The sequence below is a fragment of the Pholcus phalangioides genome, unplaced genomic scaffold (genome assembly GCF_987345545.1).
Source record: "Pholcus phalangioides strain wild (caught in Gottingen) unplaced genomic scaffold, Ppha-v1.0 ptg000011l_1, whole genome shotgun sequence".
Taxonomy (NCBI): Eukaryota; Metazoa; Arthropoda; class Arachnida; order Araneae; family Pholcidae; genus Pholcus; species Pholcus phalangioides.
In genome coordinates, this window is record NW_028301604.1 from 20,084,178 (window position 1) to 20,105,807 (window position 21,630).

The window sequence follows — 21,630 nt, forward strand, 5'->3', positions numbered from 1 at the left end:
ATTTTATTCTATTTCACTGATTATGATCTAATATACACTGTTATATAATTATATGGCTGCTGCTGTTTTTAATTGTAAATGAAGATATAATGTTCTGAGACTTGTATAAGATTTTCATGAAATGAAAATAAATTATACATACAGTCAAGTGTCCATATTTGAAACAATAAACTAAAATTTGCAAATTTTAGGTGTACATTTAGTACCTAAAAAAATAAAATGAGAGTGTTTGTCCCAAGTTAGGACAGTATAATTTTTGTGTGTTGTCTCATGTTTAAGTGCCTTAGTTTGAACTTGGGAAAATTAAGGAAATCGCATATCACTGCACACATTCAAAAAAGGAACAAATTAACTTGAACTAACTAAAGAAGTGAAAACTTTAAAAAAATAGAAAAACGTTAATGTGTGTAGTAACTGTAGTTGCGTGTGTGTGACATGAATGAATGAATTACGAAATATTGAAATTTTTGAAAAGCTAGAGGACAAAAATCAATGATCTCTGTGGATACTAAGGTTTCACAATTCTGTTTATCTCCTTTATTGAAACTTTATCATTGTCATCAACATCAGGAAATGAGAAAATATTTGTTTTACCCAAGTAAATTCTCTTAAAACTGATTATGAACAGCTGACTATTTCAACTAGCAAAAAAATTTTTATATCATGGAAATGGATTATACACAATGTACCCCATGTAAAGATTCAAACATAACAATGACAATGTGTTTTCTAACTTGGGGCAATAGCGCCTGACATGGGACAGTGTCCCTGAAGAAATACAGTCGAATTTGGTTAATTTTTTCAAAGTCCCTGGGAAAAAGTTGGATTAATTGGGTAATTGAAATTTTGGATAATTCAAATTTTGGATAATTCTATCTTGGATCTGTAAAATGACTGCACATTGCAGCATAATCATCAAAATTAACATAGTGTAGGATAATTATCAATTATTAAAGTTTTATCATCAGTTACAAAACTGTTTCCCAAATTTTAATAATTTATAATTATAATAATTATAATAACGAGCAATTATGTGTGAAAAAATGTTGTTTGAAAAACAGTTTACTACTGAAGTTTTTTGAAAAGAAAACTCTGAATAAATGCTAATTTGAGTTTGATGAGGAAAAATAAATTATGAGTTTTGTTACTATGGGGGGCAGTCAAAATGCATCATTCTAGTGTTAGTTGTTGAACTTCATATATTTTTGAAATGATCAATCAAGCCTACATCAATAATCAAAACTTACAAAATTGATATAACAGTGAGAAAAGCGAATTTCCTAATGGTTTCCCACCTGTGAGAATTTTTTCCTTCAATTCAAGCATTTTGTTTATCCAGGCAAAAACATCAACTGCGTTTTTTACTTTTCGAATCCCAGAAATCTCAGACACTACTGCTTTTTTTCTTGATAAATATTATTGCAATTTATATACCAACTGGTTAACTAACATTATCGCAAGAGTAATAAAATTCTTGTGTCATTACTTTTCTCTCCATGTGAACTTAATTGATTTTACTGTCACAATCGATGAAATTTGTTTTTTCCCCCTTTATTACATCACAAGGAGTAGCTCTGAAAGAGATGATGTTGCTCTCTTGCCATATTACTATTTTCACAGTCATTTTGCTATGTCCCTGTTTATTTCATTGCTATAAATTTCTATTTCATGTTTTATAGAGTTTTTAATATTTTTAACAATTTTTATGTTAAAAGCTCTAATACTGAATGAGTTGATGAATATGATAATCATTAGTTGTCAGTACATGAGTCAATCATTATTTATAACACAGAGAATGTGTAATCTCATTTGTATTATTGAGCAATTAATGTTTTTTTTCTGTTCTCCTATTTTTCATGTTAGAAACTAAAAAAAAAAAATTTAAATCCAACAAAAAAGTTGCATTATAAAAAAAATAATTTTGTTGGTTTTAATTATTTTTTTCTATATGATTTATAGCAAACTAAAAGGAAAAGCAATTGGGTAAGTTATTTGTTTTGAAATCGCAGCATTTCAAGATTACGATGGTTATCACTTGATGGGGGCAAAAAGTTCTGCAGCATGGCAATAATCAAGCATGCTTTATATATTTTTTTTTTCAGATTCTTGTTATGAGTGATCCAGAAACTTTTATTTTTTTATCCATTTCCATTTAATGTTTAAGGAAGTAAGCGGTGTGTTAATCTAGCCAACATCATATACACTGTATTGGTGGCTTCTTAATATTTTTAAAAATATGTTATGGCTGTAGAGTCCAAACTGGGGGGGGGGCATAGGCGGTGAATTTTAGGAGGGACCAAAATCACATAAAATCATCAAATCTTACTTTGGGGGGAATGTCCCCCCCCCCCCCCAAATCCTAGTTATGCACCTTCAAAATATTCAATTTGTTGAAAATTGCTGATATATGGTTTTAGCCAAGCCAAAATATTTATTAGCTCATACTTTTATTTGTTTCCAGTACTTGCTTTTGTTTAACCAAACTATTGTCGGTAAAGATGTTCTTTTGTTTTGTTTCATTTTAATATGCAATCATTTTAATATGTAATCATTGGCGAGTTAGAAATAAAAATATAAGTTGAACATATGCCTATTATAAATTCTATCTAATGTAGTAATATTTCAATATTTCCAGCTGTAATGCTTCATGTAAAGACTTTCACACAGCTGCCAAACAATCAGATCAACCTTTTTTATTTTGTACTTTGACATATGCAGATGATAAGGTGAGTTTTGTAGCAGTATATATTTTAATTTATGCCGAAGTTATGTAATAATAAAATTGTTACACACTATATATTTTTTTAATTTTCAGAGATTACTGTGCCCACCAGCAATGAATTATTTTCTCACAACACGTGAGCATTACCAGAAGTTATTGTTGCGAGGAGATTCAAGTGGACGGGTTATAGTTTGGCATGTTCCCGATATTTCAGAAAAAGATCTAGAAAAAATGAAGCAAGAAAAAACTAGCAAGCCTGTGGGTATGATATGTTACTTCATGTTTTGCTTTTTCTCCTTATAATTCACTTGGTGTCTTGTTAAAAACTATGGAAAATCAACTGCTTTTGCATTTATTGTCTTCCTCTTGTTTCAGAAATCAAACCAATTACAGCATTAAGTTTACAAGAAGCATGGGATTCCATGCATCCATCACCAGCAGGAATTTTGGATCAAATGGTATTAACACAAAACTTTATTTGCTAGTTTTTGTTGTAAAACTGTCTGTGTGTGTGTATATTCAAAATATCACATGGGTCAAAAATGCTCCAACTTTTCCCTTTGTAGTTAAATACGCCTGAATTTCCTGGTTTGAAACTCACTGCAAGTGTCTACTTACCACTGCAAGGGAGATTGGTCTGTGGTCGTGAGGATGGCTCAATCGTAATCATATCTGGTACACAGACAGTGCTACTTCAATTAATGTATGGCAAGCACCAGACATATGAAGGTATAGATGAAAGACTTTTATCATCTTTGTTTTAAATTGTGCCACCAGTGAAACAAAATGAAGAGAAGCAACAGTTATTTAAGAGGTCTTTGAACTTTTTATAATTCTACAGAAAAACTTATGAATTATGCAGATAAGAAAAGAAATATACAGAATGTGTGAGGGGAAAAAAATGAAACCATTATCATTTCCCTTTCTTAATAAATCATTGAATTCTGCTATGGCTGCTTTCAAGCTTGTTGGAATGTAATGTGTTGTTTTATTTTTACATAATTCAATGTTTCGTATCGTATGTTCAGCCCAATCAATGTTCAGTTCTTATGAATTTTACATGAGGGTCAGTTTTATCTCATTTTATATTAGGTCTTCTGTATTTGTCTTTCATGATTTACTTACCCTGGGCCTATGCAAACCTTTCAATATAGCATTGTTTTCATGTAATGTAGAAAACATTTTTGCTTGCCTGACATAAAGAACCAGCATTTTATGAAACATTTTTTTATTGGTCAAGGATCCACTAGTCCAAATAACATTTTTGCATTTGCATCCAGAGAAAAGGATCCAAGAAGATCCAATCTCATCCTTGAAAAAAAATATGCCCCCCCCCTCCCCCATAATTCACTGGTATCTCTATGAATGTTCTTCCAGCATGCCCCAAGTCTTTGATCCCCTGCTTATATTTCTTCATTGAGACTGAGTGGTGGTTCATGTTCTGGGTAGGAGAAGAAGGTATCTGTGAATCAAGTAATTCATTTCTAAAAACATGTTCTATCCAAAAATTCGTTTACTTTCATCTACTAGTAGGAAAAACTTGCAAAGAAGCTGATTAGCACTGAGAATTTAACGTATGGAATTCCACACATAATAAATCTAAAACATTTTTAGAATTCCTGTATTAGTTTCTCCCATTTAGAATGTTTTTCCATTTAGTACAACTTATTTTTGTGGTCCTAACAGTAAGTAATTCTCATTAAGATTTCCTGTTTAAAGTGTTTTTCTATTTACAACGTTTCTATGACGGTTTTTTGAAAAACATTATAAGCAGGATCCACTTTGATTAACAGTTGAAGGCACATATTTATATATTTACTAATAATCAATGTACAAATTCCCTTCTGTGATTGATTTTATATTTCGTTAAAAAACTCTTAGCACTTTCAATATCTTCCGATCAAATTTAAAGGTTCTCTCTCTCCTCTCTGACACTTATCTTCTCATTCCCTATTCATACTTTGGTTTTCCTGGTAGAATGATTTTATTTTCCTTCCCTGCTGGTCCTCCATTCTGATCTGCCACCTATTTTAATACCTGAATATGGGAGCTATGTCAGATTTGTGTTGGAGAAACTTAACAGTGTGCTTATGTGTGCGTGCCCAGCATTTGTCGTGTTTTTTGTTCAGTAGGTGGTGCCATCTATCTAGCGGGCAAGTACACATTTTGGCACACCCATGTAATGTAGAAGCAGTTATAAAGGGTGAATTTGGTGCCCCCTCTAGTCCAGAGCCCAGGACACCAGGGCCGCCTGTCCCTCCCAGTTGTGGCCCTGCATCTATCCTCCAAACTGGTAATGCGTGCATTTGAAGTTTAATGTATGCATATTTGTGTTGTAGGTCTGTGCGATCGCCGTGGCAACCAGAAGTTTTTTCAAAGGAATAGCCAACTCAAAATTTGAAATCTTTAGAAAATCACATTTTTAGCCGATTACCATTGCGCAATCGCAAGTTCCAAACACGGATTTTCACCAAAAGCAAAATTTGGAGGAGGTTATAAGGGGCCTCTTCCCCCCTACACGGAGATCAAAAATTAAAAATATTTTTGTAGAGAATTAAAATATTGCAATAAAATAATTTCTTTTATACTATCTGTGAAGAATTAGATCCTTGTGCCCCTCCAAAAACCGATTCTGCTTACACACCCATGATTTCAGCGATGCGAAACGGTGACAACCGCATAGCAGCAGATAACAAAACTGGATAATCAAGGTCAAGTTTTTACAGATTCAGTTTTTTTTCAATGATATTGGGAAAGATTTACAATTTGAATGGGCGTTCCAATTCTTTAAGATTTTTTTTTTAAAAAACGCGCATTCGCAATATTGTAAGAACAAGACAAATTTACGCTGTAGAGACACGGTCTTTGAATGCTGGCCGATAGACGCGAAAGTACCGTAATTTCCCGTGTATAACCGGCAGGAGAAAATCCGCAGGGTAATAAAAAATCCAAAATTTGAAACTTCTGTACACGGCCCCCTCATTCAGACAAAGTATCTAGTTGCGGTGCTAGATAGATGGCACCACCTACTGAACAAAAAACACGACAAATGCTGGGCACGCACACATAAGCACACTGTTAAGTTTCTCCAACACAAATCTGACATAGCTCCCATATTCAGGTGTTAAAATAGGTGGCAGTTAAATGGTGGCAGATCAGAATGGTGGACCAGCAGGGAAGGAAAATAAAATCATTCTACCAGGAAAACCAAAGTATGAATAGGGAATGAGAAGATAAGTGTCAGAGAGGAGAGAGAGAACCTAATTTGCTTTAAATTTGATCAGAAGATATTGAAAGTGCTAAGAGTTTTTTAACGAAATATAAAATCAATCACAGAAGTGAATTTGTAAATTGATTATTAGTAAATATATAAATGTGTGCCTTCAACTGTTAATCAAAGTGGATCCTGCTTATAACATTTTTCAAAAAACTGTCATAAAAAACGTTGTAAATAGAAAAACACTTTAAACAGGAAATCTTAATGAGAATTACTTATTGTTAGGACCACAGTCATTTTTAGTCATTTAAGTCATTTTTAAAGTTCAGTTTTAAAAACCAAATAAGTAATTAAATCAGTAATAAAAATCAAACAGAAACATTGAATGGAAATTAATGTAACACTTTTTATGTCACAAACAAAACAAAACCACCCATGTATATACAAATTTTTTCACAAAGAAGCAACAAATGTCTAACTACTAAAAAAATTGTAATAACTGAAGTTCTACGGGAAAGATAAAAATATATCAACCAATACTATGGTACATAAACTTTACACTATTGTGTAGCATGAAAATAAGCAATTTTTATATTACAACCATTTTCATGCTGTAGGTTTGAAACCACCAATTATATTCAAAGAATTATAACAAATAGTTGTTTTTATTTGATGGATGGCAACAGAGATCCAATCTTTTTTTTTAGTGTGTAAATTAATAGAGAATATTATTGCTACTCTCTGGGATCACTGCTGCCATCTGAAAGAAATAAAAATGCACATTGCCAAATATCCTATTGCCCGTTAGTTTCAAATACATTCAGCGCTTCAAAACGGGTGAAATTTTTCTATTTTATAATATAAAAATTTACAGCATCACACCAAAAATTATTCATTTTGACACTGAATGCCGGTTTTACACCAACAACCAATTTCACTTCCAGCATTATAACAGATAGTTTTGTTTTTATTTGATAGGTGGCAGCAGCGGTCCTATCTAGACTCTTTCTCAAATGTATAATTAATGCCGGACTGTGCAAAATTGTTAGCTTAATTTCACTGGTCCACAAGTATGAAAAAGTTGAACACTACTTTAATGTACTGTGCAGCTATCATCAGTTTATTATTGATATAGACACATTAGTCCACAATGTTATACTCAAGCAATGTCAATATACTAGGCAAAGAAGGTAAAAAGTTGGTGTTTTGGCATCTACTCTCTTAAGTAAAATTGTTGATCTCAATAACATAGTTCAGTAGTGGAAAAAAATGTCTCTGCCAATATTTTTTTTCTATTGTGATATCCAGGGCACTGAAGTAAAAATTTCGCTAGCTATGCAAATTCAACTGATCAGTAAATTTTTATGCTATTTATGAGATTGCATTTATGTTTATTTTGCAGACTGGCCTCCTCATCAACTTTTACATGGACACAGTGGTCGTGTTAGTTGCTTAATATACCCTCACCATGTCCATAATCGATATGATGTATCTCATTTGGTATCTGGAGGTGTCGATTTTTCAGTGTGTCTTTGGAATATTTATGCAGGAACATTGCTTCATCGCTTCTGTATTCATGCGGGTGAAGTAACACAACTGCTTGTGCCACCGGTCAATTGTAATGTGAGTATCTGACATGCTATTAAGTATACCCTATTGTAGTACTGAAAACCCTTCATTTTTGTCGTGGAAAAATTAGATGAATGCCACTTTTTAATGCCTTAAAGACCATATTCAGTTTGTCCATGGTTGAGAAAATAAATTTTTCCTAGACTAGAAACACACACACAAATACAGAATGACTTGAAAAAACAAGCAGTGTCACTGTTCAGAATATGTACAATTTATATATTTTTTTTATAAATTGTACTAGCTGTCACCTGCAGCTTCACTCACATGGATTTGGTGATCTTAATATTGCTCAGCAATGATTTCCCTGAAATAACATTTGAACCCCTCATGACCCCCCTTGAGGGTTCAATTTTCAGTAATTGTGTGTAAATGGGTCAGTATTAGATTTTATAATATGGAGACTAAATTTCATATTTATAGATTCAGCGGTTTGGGCTCAGCGTGATTGCTCCATATAACCCTTGAACTCCCTCACTTATTATCCCCATAGATGTTGAAAAATATTCTTTTTTAGTGGATCTGTACATTTAAAAATAAAACTGTTGACCAAATTTCATATTTATAGCTTCAGTGGTTTTGGCTCAGCAATGATTGCCCCATATAAACTTTGAACCCCCTTATGATCTCTGTAATTCTCAATGAGTCCTTACATCATAAAATAAAACTACTGACTGAATTTCACATTTATAGCTTCAGCATTTTTGGCAGTTCATGGCGATGAATCAGTCAATCATTGTCGGGAGATATATATATATAATGATTTGTAATAAACCAACCTCTTTTCTATAATAAATTTTTATTCTTTCAGTCTAGAGTGTTACAGTCAATATGCTCTGTTGCTAGTGATCATTCTGTTGCACTTTTGGCCCTCAAAGACAAAAAATGCATAATGCTTGCTAGTCGGCATCTATTTCCAGTTGAGGTGGTAAAATGGCGTCCGTTACATGATTTTATGATAGTTGGATGCAGTGATGGTTCTGTTTATGTATGGCAAATGGAAACAGGTATTTTTTCACAATTTAAAATATTGTTTGATCAAGTTTATCTACATATTTTTTGAGACTGAAAGTTAGACTGATTCAACAGAAACAAAATGTTTTTTTTTATCATCTTAAAAACTTGCAAGCAGAAAATTTTTAATTTTTCATGAATCATACTCAAATCAACACTGATACTGTGATTTCGGTCATTTTGATGTGAATTACCATAATATAGATATCATGTACAATTTATAGTAATGGCTTTTGTCTTTGCCATTCATCTTCCAATAAATAGTGTGTTATTATACAGTTCTATAACAAGTTGTTATAGCTAGTTCACCCAATTATATCCAATTCACTGGACTAGATACATTCAGAATAAGATTCTGCCTTGTAGCTGATTTCTTTCACCAAATAGGGTACACCAAACAATACAAATTTGTTGGGCAATTTTCTCAATATGTACTACTATATCTATTTCAGCCAGAATAATTTGCCCTGAATTATGTGATTATGCCAAGATTCAGAATGAGGAGATAAAATTCATTCATATGGGAATGCTTAAAAAGTAATAATTTTTGCCTTTAACAGCAGTTCTGATCAATGGAAAGAATCGTGAAAATAATGTGTGACTATCATGCAGAGGTTCGAAATGTATAATGTGCTTCAAATAAATTTTTTTGTAGAGTATAATTGGCTGTAAAAAAGGTTTGATTGCATCTGCAGGGTGACTGCTAAGGTTTTCACTGTATTGAAATAAAGTGTGTAAAATTTGCTTATGGTTTTTAATTGTTTGAGAATTAACAAGAATTATTTTTGGTCATCCCTTGAACATGTAAAAGTCAGCAGTATATTTTTGAAGGAGAAAAATAATTTTTTTATTTGTGAACAATTCGGTTTACAAACAGACTTCTGGAACAAAATAAGTTTATAAGCCAAGGGTTGACTGTATAATGGAAAATTTGTCTGTCTCAGTTGCAGACAAAATGTTTGGTTGTATTTTGATGTCTGAGCGGTAGCACAGAAGATATGTGTTCAATGTAAAGATTAATCTTTTTTATGATATTTCTCTATCTGATTTTTGCTGATATTTAGAGAAAAGTAAGGTTTTTTATGTAGATTATTAAAAATCTATTGATGACTTTTTAAAATCAAAATAGAAATAAATATTTTGCTGATTGAAATGAATGTCTAGGTCATTTGGATAGAGTTGTGCAAGGTTTACTGGCTGAAGACATATTAAAAGCATGTGACGAGCATGTTGTTAGCTCTGGTGATCGTATGACAAATCCAGCAGTTCATTTATTGAGAGGGTTGAGGCATCGTAACATGGCTGCAATACGTCTGGCTGCACAAAGAGGCTTGCATCAACTACATCAAGGTCCTATGCACATGGTTAATTCAAATGCAATTGACGGTCCCACTGAAGTACAGCGTTCTCGAGCTCATCCTCTAATGGTTCAAGGACTGCGTACAAATCCTAAAGATCAAGACAGCCATGTTCTTTTTTTTGATATTGAAGCATTAGTTGGTATGTCTTATTTTTTGTTTATTTTACTCAAAGGTTATCCAAAATCTATTGTACTGTCTATGACATTTAAATAGTTTATAGGAATATTCTTCATTGAAAAGGTGGTGTGGAGATGATCAACTTGATATTACTTTTGAATTTTGTTAAGTGTGTGTTCATCTTTTTCGATTTTTTAGTTAAAAAATTCTTATTTCAATGTAACTCACTGCACCATTGCAGACGTTTAAAAACACAATCGCCAAGAAATTGATTATGAAAGTTATAGTATAACATTCAAATATCAACTAGTTCAATAGCATTTTTTAGCATTACTGTTTAGGATTGGTTCTGAGCATTAGAAAACATTTCTAACATTTTTTCATAGAATATGAGGTGTCTCGTCCTTCAATGTTCAATATGAGGAAACAGTCACATTACATAAAAATTAAATTTCATGAAAATTATGCCCCTCAACGCAATTCATACAAGGGTTTAGATAACTGGCTTATGCAAGATGAATTCAGGAACAAAAATATAGAACTGCCTCTTTGGGGAATCGAACCAATGCCTGCTCACAATCTGGGCGATTGTGCTAGACTACTACATTACAGAAGCAGCATTTTTCTTTCCTTAGAGCATATATATATACAGGGTGGTAACTATCGACCACCCAATAATTACACACATGATTCCTTGTGGAAAAACTAATATAGAAAAGTGTTTTCCATTTTAGGATCCGATTGTGCTAGACTACTACATTACAGAAGCAGCATTTTTCTTTCCTTAGAGCATATATATATATACAGGGGGGTAACTATCGACCACCCAATAATTACACACATGATTCCTTGTGGAAAAACTAATATAGAAAAGTGTTTTCCATTTTAGGATCCGATGAATATTTAATGAGTTATGATGCTTTGAATTTTTTTGACGTGTCATTTTTCTAACGGTCAGTTATGCACCAAACACCCAACGAAAGTAAATTTTTCGGCCAGCAGCAGGTTGTCACTTCTTGAAAATGTACTGAAATATTCAATCCCATTAGAAGCCAAGTTCGGCCTTCTTCTTTCACGATTGGTGTTTTGATCTTAATTTAGTGTGATAGTATAACCTTGTTACATTTAGCTTACGTGTAATTACGTGTTAGTTTCATCCACTATGTTGGCAAATTTATCACCAGATTTGTAAAGTGTTAGCCAAACGAGATCTAATTAGAACATTTTTTTTGCCAAAATGTGGTAATTTGTTCTCTTTCACTATCAAGTCAAATTTTCTGAGGGAATGTGCATACAGTGCATTGTGTTTACTACGCGATCCTTTTTATATGCTGTCATTTTAATCAGATTACATGTTGATCAATGAAACTGCAATATTTTTGAGTTATTTTAAAACTTCATCGAAACAGTCACGTGTAAAAAACTTAAACGAAGATTGCAAAAATGGTAGCTTGACGAAGGTGACTTGTAAAAACAGTAAAATAATAACATTTAAGGCATTTTATGAATTGGCATTTTCAAAATAATTAGTAGTTTCGGATATTTTCTATCGATTATTCATCGAGTCTCATTTTCATACCGATTTCTGCATGTGCAATGAAGATTTTTCATTTCCTTTTTGACTGCAATTGATTTTTGTCGCGCTGAAATATTAATAAATTTTTACTTTACCTTTCACAAGAAAGATTTGGGCTACTTTGAAATTTTTTCCAGCCTGCATGATTTGCGCAGAACTTCGTCATTTTTTTCAGATGAAGGTTTATTCTGGGGTGTATTTATTGAATTGGATTATGTATTTTGTGGCGCAAGGACCAATTAGGTCAAACTGTGCCAAAACAAATGACCAATTAAAAATAACTCTGCTTGTCATGTCAGAAAAAGAGGCATGTGTTTATAAGGGGGCAGTTGTGTGTGCTCCCGGGCCTCCTCTTCACACAGACGGACTTCAGGATGTCACCGCCCTAGGCATTACTAATTTTGCCGTCCCTTTGCTCTTATATGTGTGTGTATTTTGTTTCTTAATTTTTTGTCGAAAAATCATGCTTACACCCTTCTTCCCCCAGCTCTCAATTTTCGAAATTAAAGCCATGTCTTTACTGTCTGTTGTTCCAAATATGGTTTTGAGTAGGGGTCTACTGTTTCATACGAACATTCATAACATTAATGAGATGCCCTAAAAATTTTTAGACGTCATCGTGACAATTTGTAACTGCGATCGATTTCATTCGTTATGCTTGTTGTGTTACTCAAGTTAATTGTGTTGCAGAATTACAATCGAAAGCTGTGATGCAACATGTAAATCGTCCAAAACTTCTGAATCGGAACTGGAAACAAAAATCTCATCTTAAAATTCTTGGAGATACTTTATTCATTTAAGGGGTTTCATGACCCCTGAAGTTGATTTTTCAAACATGACTTTAAAAAATATTTCATTCAGTTGTGAAAATCAAATGCCAAAAACTTTGTGTGAATCGGGTTAATTTTTTTTTTTCAAAATAAAATTAAAAATTAATGAATTACAGTTTAAATGTAAGCAAGAAAAAACTCTTTGAACGCGATTTTCACATTGCAGTTTTTGAACTAATCCATTTAAGATACGAGAAAAACCTACTACACCAAAAATTCTGAAATTTTGTAAAAATATTTATACGGCATGAGGATGAACCTCGAACTTCGATGTCTGATCATCCGGTTAGAATTTTATAAAGTTTGAAAAACTGTATAAATTTCAAAAATCTGAGAATTCAATATTTGTTTTAAAAAATACTTGGGTTAATTTTCCTAAAGCTGAGGTTCATTTTAATAACATGTGGCGAGTAACCCATTTGAGAAAAATTTCAGAATTTTTAGGGCGGCAGTATTTTTTTTTAATCTTACGGATGAATTCAAAAACTCTGCAATCTTGAAAAATCGTAAGAATTAACAACCACGTAAAAATTTGCAAAGTGCACACACACACATACAACAAGAGGAAAAAAACTGGTTTACTTTTTCGATTTCTTAGGGTTGTATCATTGTTCAGTTTTAAAAAATGCCAAGTTAAACATTTGGTGTTCGTCTGGTGAATTTGGCAGGATTTTGAAGTGACATCATAAATTTTTAAAGCATTATAACTCATTAATTATGGGTCGAATCAAAAAACTGAAAACACTTTTCCATATCAGTTTTTCACAAGGAATCACGTATATAATTATTGGGCGGTTGATAGTTACCACCCTGTATATATATATATGAGAATGAAAAGAACTGAGCAGGGGATAAACTGGTGAAAAATTGACTTTGAAGTATGTTTTTAAAGGCTATATGCATTTGTTCTGTAAGAGAGGGGCATGGTAGCCCAGGTCAAGAAGACACTCGCCTACTATACCCCAGGGCATTAAGAGGTGTCCAAAGCCTAATACCCTTTAGATCTTTTTCCTGACTTAGGTACAACAGAAACAGTGACAAAATTATCATAGAGTATGTTTCTAATGCAGGAAGTCTCCCATGCTGAAGAATTGTTGCACCAACCTAATGGTGGAAAAAAAACATTTCACAATTTTGTTGTTCAAAATTTGCTATAAAGTTTCCTAGTCTAATCAGCCCTCTGTGTCCAGAAAACGACCATGGTATGACAAAAGTAACATATGGATTCACTGCTTGGGGAGGTGCATATCAAACAAATATGCAAAAACTAGATAATATATAACAAAATAAGATCCCCCAAATAACAAACACCACAATAAACATTAACAAAACAGAATATCATAACCTAACTATAAGACAAAACTACATTTATAGGCTGCTTTACCAAACACCAACTCTGCCCATATATCACTATATTGCAATTTACATTTATAGGCTAATAAAATATTCATTTTTAAACAATAAATGGTTAGAAAAGAAACAAAGCAGAGGTTCATGTAGATTAAATAACTTATATCAAGTGCCAAAAACAAATAAGTTATTCCAAAAGAGTTATAAATATACCGCTCCAAAAGTAACGAATCTATACCATGCAATCAATTGTACAAAGAATAACATAAGATCCAATAACAATATCTTCACGTTTTCTGTAAATACCAGTCTAGAATCTATTACAACAATGCAATATAAAAACTCATCTATATGTAAAATTTCTTTGTTTCAGTTGTACATAATCAAAAATATATATACTTTATGGGAAACACAATTATAAACCTGCACAAGCCACAAATAGGCTGTTGAAATAATATCATAGAGTAACCCTTATAGACCTGCTGGAAGGGCATTCATGTCCCTTGAGGTCAAAAGTGTATCATATGTGTGTATTGTATGGATGTTGTGTATATGTACGCATGTTGTATTGTGTAAAAAAAATTATAAAAATGAGCAGAAAGAATACATGATTTACTGAAAAGCATTAAAAGTAATTCATTTTAACAGTTGGGTTGTGATTTTGAAATGAAATATGAGTGGTTATGTAGATAACAATAGATGAAGCATTTTGTCAACGTTTTGATCTATTATTTACAAATATATTCTTTGCATTTCAACAGTCCAACTACTTAGTGAAGAATATGCAAGTTTATCTCCTGGTCAGTTAGAATGCCAAGGTCTTATCAACCCATCCGAACATCAAAAGTATTTAGCTTTGTCTAGTTCACCTGAAGCACAAAAGAAATTATCAGGTATTACTTGTTTGTAAAATAGATAATTTTCACTACTTTCATCATAATTTGTCATTTGTTTTTACTGCCATGTTTGCATAGATATAATATATAAAAAATTGGGTACCATTATGAATTTTAGAAAGTTTCATTTTTAATTTTTCAAACTCTTATTTTAATTTTTCAAACTCTTATTTTAATATTTTACATATTTAGATTATAAATTAACCATTTATCTGTAGGAATCATTGCAAAGATGAAAGATACTGCTGAAAATGCTGCCATGAAAATTCAAGCTACTGCTGGAAGTGTTGGATTCAAAACTACATCTGGTGAAGTGACAATTGGTCGAAAGGTATATTATTATATCGTATTGCACAATAATTAAAAGTAGTTCTGATAGTTTTTCTCATTTTATCATCTAAGAAATTTCTTGACCGGAACCAAAAAAAACTTAAATCTTTCGAAATACTCCATAAATATTTTGTTAAACTTTATAAAACAATGGTCCATTTTTTTAAAAATAAAATAGTGTAACAGCTAGGTTGGTAGAGAGTTCAAGACACTAATAATTATGAATTGCTATGATAATGCTATCAAAGATTTCAACGGCAGTTCAAGTTTTTTGCTGATGTCACAGTTTTGCAGCATTATATTTTTATGAGTATTGTCAGTTTTTATGTTCAAAGATACTCCCTGAATTGGGTATTTACTGTTAACAAAGCCATGAAATTATATATTATTTTGCAGAAAATCAGACGACGTGTTTCATCAATGTTTGCTGAAAGCCATTATTGAATTCCATGATGAAAAACAACATTCATTCACAAAAAATAATTCATTTTGTAAAATTATAGATATATTAAAATATATATATATGAATTCAAATATTTTATGTTTCTGATAAACGACATAAAATAAGACTGCATATGAGATTTCCTGTTTTTCTCTATCAGTATTATCATTACTTCCTCTATTTCAGTTTTTTTTTAATGCTGTAAGCATTAAAATTATTGAGCATTTTCTGTTCAATAAATTTACAATAATGAGCAGAGCGTAATCAAAATTATAACACAAACTCCAATAAATTTACAATTCAAAATAATGTTTTTGAGACAAGTAATAAAAGAATTTAAATGACCTGACACGTTTCAGCAATCCTGGGTGCCATTTTCAAATCTATCACTAAATGGCACGACTGTCAATCTACAACAATGAAACATCCATGGTTTTCCTTGTATACTGTTGTGCTTGGTTGTAATCCTGATCTTATTATTTAATTGGATAGTTGGGATTTGACTCTTCACTTCGTGACCACCTTGCAACAGACGTTTCATTGTTGTCAATTGGCAGTTGCATCATTTTGTGATACATTGGAAAATAGCACCTAAGAGTGCCAAAATGCTTCTGATCATTTAAATTTGTTATCTGTCTTAAAAACATAGTTTTGAATTGTAAATTTACCAGTGTTTTAGGCTAAATGCAACATATATTTTCTTCAATTGTGTTGGCTGAAGTGACATGAATTTTTTTTACCCTTTAGCTGATAACATATTAATAAAAACTAAACATAGTAAAGTGATTAGTCTTTTTTTTTTTTTATGTATTAGTGGTATCAAGTTGTTACTCTTCTTGTAACCATATAGTTTCTTAAAGAAAAAAGTTTGTTTCTTTTGTGTCTATATTTCTCTTCTCTCCTTGGGCGAAAAACATTGATACCAATACCACGCTGGTGAAAAACTAGAATACCAGCTTGCTAACAATGAACTTTTCTCTATCCTACTCAGCCAATATTGCTCAAATATACTTCAATATAGTTAAAAGAAAGCCTCACTTTTCAGTACCACAGCAGTGGTGTGTTCATGCTATATATTTTTTTTTCAAGATAACATTTATGTGAATTAAATTTTTTCTTGTCCTCCACAAACAAATAGTTGTTGGAATATACTTTCTTAAATCTCAGAATCAATTTCAACTCATTTGAGAAATGCACAATTCTATAAACTTATACAGTGAAACCTTGCTATACAATAATACTTGATATAATGATAAATTCCTCTACAACAATATTTTTTTCAAGTCTTGTTTGGAAATTTCTATGCTCTAATGTTAAACTGCTGACTTTCGATATAACGATAATCCCTCTAAAACAATTTTTTTCCCTTGGTCTGCTGAGTATCGTTATATCAAGGTTTCACTGTATTTGAAAAAATAACATAAAATTTATTACTACTGTTATCCAGTGCTAAAAACATTTTTTTTTTTTTTGCAAAATGAGAAAACTTGAAGTTCAATTTGCATTTGATGAAATAAATAAATTTGCAATCAGTGCAAAAAACAGTTTATAATATGTCTGTTAAAATTCAGTTTTTTCTGAATTCAAATGTACCTATCATCTGCAAAAATTTTTTTATAGTTAGACATCAAAATACATGTAAAAAAGATCTAGTTAAAAACAAACTAAATATTATTAAGATCTGGAAAAGTAGATGTGTGACTTATAATAATACTTTACTTCAATGTAAAACACAAGTGAGGAAGTAATTGATTGATGTAAAAAAAGATGAAGTGAAAATAAGTATTGCAGGGAAAATCTTTTTTTTTTAAATTTTTAAAAGTGTTAAAACCTAGTCACAATAGTCATTACACATTGATTTCTGAATGCTAATGTACTATGTACCAGCTCATGTATCATTTAATGTCTAAGTAATTTATGAGGGAATAAGTACATTTTCAGTCGCGCTTTACCAAATCAAAAATTCCAAATTTTTTATTATATTGTGACAAAATATGGATTTCAGGATTCTGGTAATGGTGCTGGTAGTTCTGAAGCCATAAACAAGAAAGTTCGTCAGATGGCTCTTGCAGAAACAAATCTCACTATGGAAATAGCTCAGTTGCTGCTGTCACTTCTTCATGCATGGGGCCTTGACTCCGAATTAGACTGTGTGTGTGAAAATAAACTTGGACTTCTTCGGCCTATGAGACCAGTTTGCTTCGGATTGCTTTCTCGTGGAGGATATATGTCTCTTCTGTTACCCACATTCTTGCATACAATGAGAAGTAATGTGAATGTGAAAGCTGATCTATCTAACACAAAATCACAAATGTAAGTGGATCAAAACATTTTACTAATGCTTCCATCTTGTACAAACCTTATTTTAGTGTTTTCCTACTTACATCTTGTATAAAAATTTAATCTATTCTTTGTAGCATGCTTATCCAAATTTAAAAAGAAAAAAATCGAGATGATTTATTCTTCACAGCTTAGTTAACATTCTAATGTGTGCCAGTGGGGACATGGCATATACAGACCTATTCTCCTTGAGGGGGGGGGGTGCAAGGAACCTCTTTCAGAGAAATTTTGACTCATAATTCCAAATGAAGTATTTTAAAGTGAAGGAAATTGAGTCAGCATGAAGTTTTTTAAAAGTATTTTTCTTTTTTGATGACCCAGAAAAAAGGGGAATGACTCCTATGGCCCTTTTTTGATATACTGAAAATACATCTCTCCCCAAAACAATAACCAGGAACAAAAAAACTCTTAATCTAGGGTCACTGATTTGAGAATTCTCATTGATAAGCAGCTGAATAAAGTAAATTGAATGCTCTGTTTTGTTTTTAAAAAGATCTCTTCGTGTTCTCTTAATATCATTTTTTTGCTTTTTCCAAAAGGTTTAGTTTATCCTAAACTGGAGTACTCCATAAGGTTTTAGAAACAGAGAGACACAGACTTGGTTTAAGGGGTGCAAAGAAGAGCTGCATGTGTTCTTCTTTGCACACAAGGCTTGAGATATGAAGAAAGACTTCATTTATTTAATGTGTTTACAATTGAAGGAATGCAGGTGTCGGGAGGAGGGGAAATATGATCAAAGTGTTTACAATTTTCAACGGGATGGATAGGATGTACCACGAATTATTAATATACCATCAATCAACTGCTTCGACAAGGGGGCACCAGTGTCATTTAATAAGGGACAATTCCAGGTTGTGGTGTCACAGGGAGTTTTTCTCTAATAGGGTTGTCAATAAATGGAATAACTTATCCCCCTGGGAGGATACGTTTATATTGGGTGTTTTGATTATATTTGACATCCATATTTTTTATTGACAAATTTTTTCATCCACCTTGTTGGGCAATTTGCCTGTTGAAGTCCTTGTGTTCATACCGTATTTATGGAAGGAGTTTTTTACTCATATTATTAAACTCAGTGTTGTCAGGTGATATTTATCACCTTTCCTTTAATTTTATTTGCCTTTATTTATTGAAATAGTTGTATAGTTACACTGTAATAATATGTATTATTATTGAAGATGCTGGCTATATTACTAGTATAATTTACATTTCCTTTTAGAGTTTTAATTTCTTTAATTGATTTTTCCTCTGAAATTATGAAAGAAAGCAACTTGTTATTTTATGCAAATTCCGTTCTGATGAATAGTTTTTTGTACTTGTTCTGCAGAAGCAACGCAAAGCATGTGAGAGTTATGCCACCTGCTATTCCACAAGAATTAATAATAGAAGAAGAACGCGCTCGTAAATTTTCATCATGTGGTCACTGGGAAGTTTCAACTGCTATAACTACAACACATCTTTTGGCTATTATTGCTTTAGCTAACACACTAATGTCAATGAGCAATGCCACATTCATACCTGAACAAGAAAGAAGAAGAAAACTTCATAGGTAAGTATAAATGTTGTGTCAAGTTATGTGTTACAGTAATGCAATAGATGATCAGTTCCAACCCTTTGGTAAATACATGAAAGAGCAGATAGTGCTCTTTCATGTATTTGCATTATGAAATAGTGCAATGCTATAATTAAGTTATCATTTTGCCATGAATGGCTATTGTTTCCATTCTGCGAGCAAATTTCCCACATGTTGGATGATGTCATTAATTTTACATTTTTAAGTATTTTTTCCCTTTACCAAATAAAATTAAATTTTTGTCAGGAATATTCATGTCAATTTTCAAGTCATTCTGGCAATCATTTTTTTTTTACAGTGTTTGAAATCAGAACCTTAGTTATAATCACCCTGTATATCGTAAATCATCGCTAATTAATATGCATTATTTATGCTTCATTATATTCACCTAATTTTTATTAGTTTTTTGCTAAATAGCTTCCTAATTAAGTATACTGAAAATAACTGGAGAAAAAACCTTTATATATTACATGATTAATAATATTAAAAGAATTTTCAAACACACAGTAATCCATAGAGTTAAGCAAGAAATATTGATTGATTAATTAATATGGGGAAATGTTAATTACATTAATAAACTAACGCATAGAAATTCTAAGTTTTTATTCTTACCACATTATCAGCCAATCAGAATCAGGCTGCTGTTTCGTTTGGCAACTTATCGCCAAACACCAGCGTCTATTAACGATTTCGCTATTATTTTGTCATTACGTCTCATTTGCTCACATGATAATATTATAATGATATAATTTAACAATACTGTAATATAACGATCATAATAATAATGATACATATTATATAATAATAATTATATTGATATGCAATAAATACAGTGGCTTGCCGAAACAGAAGTTCTAAGTTTGGTTTCCTAATGAATCTATTATCATTATCAATCAATAACAAAGGAATGGGTCAGCACTCTGAATCAATAAATGATAGCAGGGCCCAGCTTTGCTGGGCGCTCGCTACATGAGCCGTTATTATCGTCAACTTGATGCAACCGAACCACATTTGGATTAAATCCAAAAAATGAAAAGTGATTAAATTAACGATAACTTACTGTACGGGGGTGGCCCCCATTCCCCTGTATCGCCAAGTGTGCTGTTTGAGAACAACCCCCCACCCATTCCCGTGCATCTGACAATTTGTGGTGAATTATAATAAATCATATTTATCCTGTGCAATGGTTAAAAGAAATTAAATGTAATGAAAAATTTAATTTCTTAAACGAAGATGTTAAGAAAAAAATATTGGACGGGTCCAAAGGAACTCGAACTCATAACCATGGTTTTAAGCGTCCCTTGAACTTCCCACTGTGCCAATGGTGGTTGTCGAGCTGAAGTTGAATTTAGTATATCCATTATTAAATGTCGCCAGGAAATATGGTGGTGCCAAATGGATCAAAAGTTGCAGTAGCCTCGCGGTCTGCTGTGACGTCACAGTTGCTTGACTCTGATCGGATGGTAATATGGAGATCTCAGAATTTCTAAGCGCTACACATTATACCAAAATAAATTCCAACAATTGGATAAAAATTTGGTAAGATAGCCTACTGGAATTATTCATTTCTGTCACTTTTTACTATCATATCCATATTATTTGTAAGACTTTGCTACTTTTCAAGTGCTAAAACAACAAAGTCAAGTTGATACTTTTTTATCATATGTATGGAATTTCATGTTTCATTCTCTTCCCTGTTTTACTGTGTTTTTATTGGTAGAAAACTAAGTCGAGCTGATAGCAGAGCCACCAATTCGCAGCCAACATCTCCTGGAACACCTGTGGGTAATGAAACCAAAGAAGCAGTGATGGCAGCTGAAGCTGGGGCATTTAGCAGCCAACAGGCTCAAATCAAACAAGGATGGAGCTTGTTGGCAGCTCTTCACTGTATATTGTTGCCAGATTTGGTCAAAACCCCATATTTTATGTGTCCCCAAGTAGAAATGTTAGCTCGTAGGTGGCAGGATCGTTGCTTAGAGGTAATTAAGATTTTTACATATCAAAGTGAAAGATAAAATAATATTTAGAAAAAATTTTCCTATTGTTTATTTTTTGATTCTCTAATTTATATTTAAATATAAAATTTTCAGGTTTATAATATTTATAGATAAACTCTACATTAATTTTTATAATGAGTTATTTATATAATGATTTTTTTATAATATTACTTTATGTTGATTATATTGTATTCATCTAAGGATTAATTAGTGAAAAGCATCAGTGTATGTACCAC

At 32.1% G+C, this 21,630-nt stretch overlaps 1 protein-coding gene across 2 annotated transcripts in view; it reads left to right on the top strand.

The window, feature by feature from the left end:
* Nucleotides 1-21,630, top strand: part of Rbcn-3B (WD repeat-containing protein Rbcn-3B) — a 60,772-nt gene that overhangs the window by 23,092 nt on the left and 16,050 nt on the right. The window contains exons 10-22 of one of the 2 annotated variants that reach the window (XM_089239238.1): nucleotides 1,960-1,983; nucleotides 2,636-2,726; nucleotides 2,816-2,984; nucleotides 3,098-3,180; nucleotides 3,289-3,451; nucleotides 7,342-7,562; nucleotides 8,380-8,575; nucleotides 9,747-10,082; nucleotides 14,578-14,709; nucleotides 14,931-15,043; nucleotides 17,490-17,797; nucleotides 19,152-19,373; nucleotides 21,118-21,376. In XM_089239238.1, coding sequence (XP_089095364.1) covers nucleotides 1,960-1,983; nucleotides 2,636-2,726; nucleotides 2,816-2,984; nucleotides 3,098-3,180; nucleotides 3,289-3,451; nucleotides 7,342-7,562; nucleotides 8,380-8,575; nucleotides 9,747-10,082; nucleotides 14,578-14,709; nucleotides 14,931-15,043; nucleotides 17,490-17,797; nucleotides 19,152-19,373; nucleotides 21,118-21,376 — 2,317 coding nt within the window. The remainder of the gene's footprint in view (nucleotides 1-1,959; nucleotides 1,984-2,635; nucleotides 2,727-2,815; nucleotides 2,985-3,097; nucleotides 3,181-3,288; nucleotides 3,452-7,341; nucleotides 7,563-8,379; nucleotides 8,576-9,746; nucleotides 10,083-14,577; nucleotides 14,710-14,930; nucleotides 15,044-17,489; nucleotides 17,798-19,151; nucleotides 19,374-21,117; nucleotides 21,377-21,630) is intronic. The other variant, XM_089239239.1, reaches the window with a different exon arrangement.